Source organism: Sphaerodactylus townsendi, linkage group LG01 (assembly GCF_021028975.2).
Source record: "Sphaerodactylus townsendi isolate TG3544 linkage group LG01, MPM_Stown_v2.3, whole genome shotgun sequence".
Lineage (NCBI taxonomy): Eukaryota > Metazoa > Chordata > Lepidosauria > Squamata > Sphaerodactylidae > Sphaerodactylus > Sphaerodactylus townsendi.
In genome coordinates, this window is record NC_059425.1 from 191,324,868 (window position 1) to 191,328,091 (window position 3,224).

Below are 3,224 nucleotides of genomic sequence, written 5' to 3' on the forward strand. Positions count from 1 at the left end.
TCACCCACTACAAGGAGGCTCCCCCACCTCCTTCTCGAGGGGTATCCTCAGTCGCGAGAGGATATCTGACCACTAGCTAAGGAAGGGGTCCCATCTAAGAGAACATCTTCCCCACCTCAGACTGGCACCCTCTGTCACCTAGACTCTCATTCTCCACTTGACATCTGAAGAGATGTCACCTTGGGAGTGGGACCCGGCTGCTAGGTCCCTGAAAGCCTTGTTTGTTGCCCTCTCTGCCTCTCTCCAGCTTCTCCAGGTCTGCCACCTTGGCTTCAAGAGAAGCGGACACGTTCCCTTGAGTGCCAGGAGCTCATTGCAGCTGAGGGCACACCCACGACTTCTGGCCTAAAGTGGCAGATAGTCATACATGTGACACTCAGTGCAAAACACTTTGGCAGAAGCCCCCCCATCCCCTGCTGGCTTCCTGCGCTTCATATCTGCTTTTGTTTAGATATTTAGATATTAAACTTTTAGTCCAATTGCCCTTGGAGCTATCTGTTCCTACTATCCACTCCAAGAAAGAATGTCCTTATTAATTAATTTATTTATTTTTTAAAAAAAAAAAAAATTCGCGGCCAGCGCCGGGCTAGGCGCGCTCCATGCTGGTTCCAGAGACTGAACTAAAAGACTGAATGAGCTCACCTCAGGGCCCCACCTTTTAGCAGCCCAGGACAAAGAGTAGCCTCTGTTAACCCCTGTTAAGCCCCAACTCCAGCAGTCTCAGCTCTTAGCAGCCTTACAAGGAGAAAAAGAGATAACCCCTGCAAACCCCTGTTAAAAATACACTGTGTTAAAAGATGTGGCTTTGAGAAAAGCCCTCTAAAATGAACACCAGAGTCACTCTGCTCTTCCTGGTCCAGTTGCCTTGTCCACTGCTGCTCCTTTCTGCTGGTTCCAGAGACTGAACTAAAGACTGAATGACTCACCTCAGGAGCCCCACCTTTAGCAGCCCAGGACAAAGAGTAACCTCTGTTAACCCCTGTTAAGCCCCACCTCCAGCAGTCTCAGCTCTTAGCAACCTTACAAGGAGAAAAAGAGATAACCCCTGCAAACCCCTGTTAAAAATACACTGTTTTAAAAGATGTGGCTTTGAGAAAAGCCCTCCAAAATGAACACCAGAGTCACTCTGCTCTTCCTGGTCCAGTTGCCTTGTCCACTGCTGCTCCTTTCTGCTGGTTCCAGAGACTCTGGAAAGCCACCGACTACCACCAAGCTTACTCCCTAGTAACGCACGCGTCGGAGCCAACCATTTTTTCTAAACTAAAACCTCAGTATTCAGGTTAAAGTGCCATGTTGGCACTTTGCAATAAATAAGCGGGTTTTGGGTTGCAGTTTGGGCACTCGGTCTCGAAAAGGTTCGCCATCACTGTTCTAGCCCTTCAACCATCTGCAGGGATTGGCCAGTAAAACCGCTGCTGTCCCTTTGCCTCTGCTCTCAGAGTTCCCGGTCCTTCCTCTTTGCTGACGATTGTCTGAAGACCAGCCCGGACATCAGTGAACCCGTTTCCTTGGAGGCTAGCAAATCGGGATCCCCGTCACCCCAGCCACCCCTCATTGCTGAGGCCGCCGTGACGCTGGTGCATGCAGAGAGCCCCCTTGCTGTGGACACTACAGAGGAGATGCTGGAGGAGGCTTCGGACATTCTCGAGCCCGTCAGTGAGACCACTACAATGCCCGGGGGTCCAGGGCTGCCCCTGGAGGTCCCCGACTTTGAAACGGAGTCTCAGGAGAGTCCCCTTTCCGAGCGCGCCCTCCAGCTGGTGTCAACAGAGATGCCAGTGGATGACGAAGAAGCAGCCACTGCAGAGTTAGTGTCTCCCCAACCAGAGGTCCCCGACTTTGACACGGAGTCTCAGGAGAGTCCCCTTTCCAAGCTCCCCCTCCAGCTGGCATCAACAGAGATGCTAGTGGATGACAAAGCAGCAGCCACTGCAGAGTTAGTGTCTCCCCAACCAGAGGTCCCCGACTTTGACACGGAGTGTCAGGAGAGTCCCCTTTCCGAGCTCCCCCTCCAGCTGGCGTCAACAGAGATGCCAGTGGATGACAAAGCAGCAGCCACTGCAGATTTAGTATCTCCCCAACCAGAGGTCCCCGACTTTGACACGGAGTGTCAGGAGAGTCCCCTTTCCGAGCTCCCCCTCCAGCTGGCGTCAACAGAGATGCCAGTGAAAGACGAAGAAGCAGCCACTGCAGAGTTAGTGTCTCCCCAACCAGAGGTCCCCGACTTTGACACGGAGTGTCAGGAGAGTCCCCTTTCCGAGCTCCCCCTCCAGCTGGCGTCAACAGAGATGCCAGTGAAAGACGAAGAAGCAGCCACTGCAGAGTTAGTGTCTCCCCAACCAGAGGTCCCCGACTTTGACACGGAGTGTCAGGAGAGTCCCCTTTCCGAGCTCCCCCTCCAGCTGGCATCAACAGGGATGCCAGTGAAAGACGAAGAAGCAGCCACTGCAGAGTTAGTGTCTCCCCAACCAGAGGTCCCCGGGATTGGCGACCGAGTGTCAGGAGGAGTCCCTTCGAAGCTCCCCTCAAAGCTGGCAGCAAAGATGCTAGTGGATGACAAAGCAGCAGCCACTGCAGAGTTAGTGTCTCCCCAACCAGAGGTCCCCGACTTTGACACACTTGTGAGGTGTCCAGGAGAATCCCCCTTCCGAAGCTCCCCTCCAGCTGTAGCGGCCAACAGAGATGCCAGTGGATCAAGAAGAAGCGGCCACTGCAGAGTTAGTGTCTCCCCAACCAGAGGGCCCCGACTTTGACACGGAGTCTCAGGAGAGTCCCCTTTCCGAGGCCTCCCTCCCAGCTGAGCGTCAACAGAGATGCCAGTGGATGAGCCAAGAAGCAGCCACTGCAGGAGTTGAGTGTCTCCCCAACCAGAGGTCGGCTCGACCCGACTCTGGATGAGTGCCAGGAGAGTCCCCTTTCCGAGCTCCCCCTCCAGCTGGCGTCAACAGAGATGCCAGTGGATCAAGAAGAAGCGGCCACTGCAGAGTTAGTGTCTCCCAACCAGAGGTCCCCGACTTTTGACACACGGAGTCACAGGAGGAGTCCCCTTCCAGGCTCTCCCCCCCTTCTAATAAGGCCAACAGAGATGCCAGTGGATGACAAAGAAGCAGCCACTGCAGGTTAGTTGTAGTGTCTCCCCAACCCAGGAGGTTCTACTTTGACGGCCACGGAGTGTCAGGAGAGTCCCCTTTCTGTGCTCCCTCTCCAGCTGGCATCCAGCAGAG

The 3,224-nt window shown here is 54.4% G+C and overlaps 1 protein-coding gene across 1 annotated transcript; it reads left to right on the forward strand.

Annotated features, from left to right (window-relative positions):
* The first annotated feature begins 1,341 nt into the window (after positions 1-1,341).
* LOC125438246 (serine-aspartate repeat-containing protein I-like) lies at positions 1,342-2,753 on the forward strand. Its single transcript, XM_048506541.1, has one exon. It carries the CDS (start codon positions 1,620-1,622, stop codon positions 2,751-2,753), a length of 1,134 nt encoding a protein of 377 aa, XP_048362498.1. The 5' UTR covers positions 1,342-1,619.
* Positions 2,754-3,224: the final 471 nt, after the last annotated feature.

What these genes read in the sequence shown, in the direction of transcription:
- LOC125438246 (XM_048506541.1), top strand. Translation starts at nt 1,620, where the DNA reads ATGCTGGAGGAGGCTTCGGACATTCTCGAGCCCGTCAGTGAGACCACT.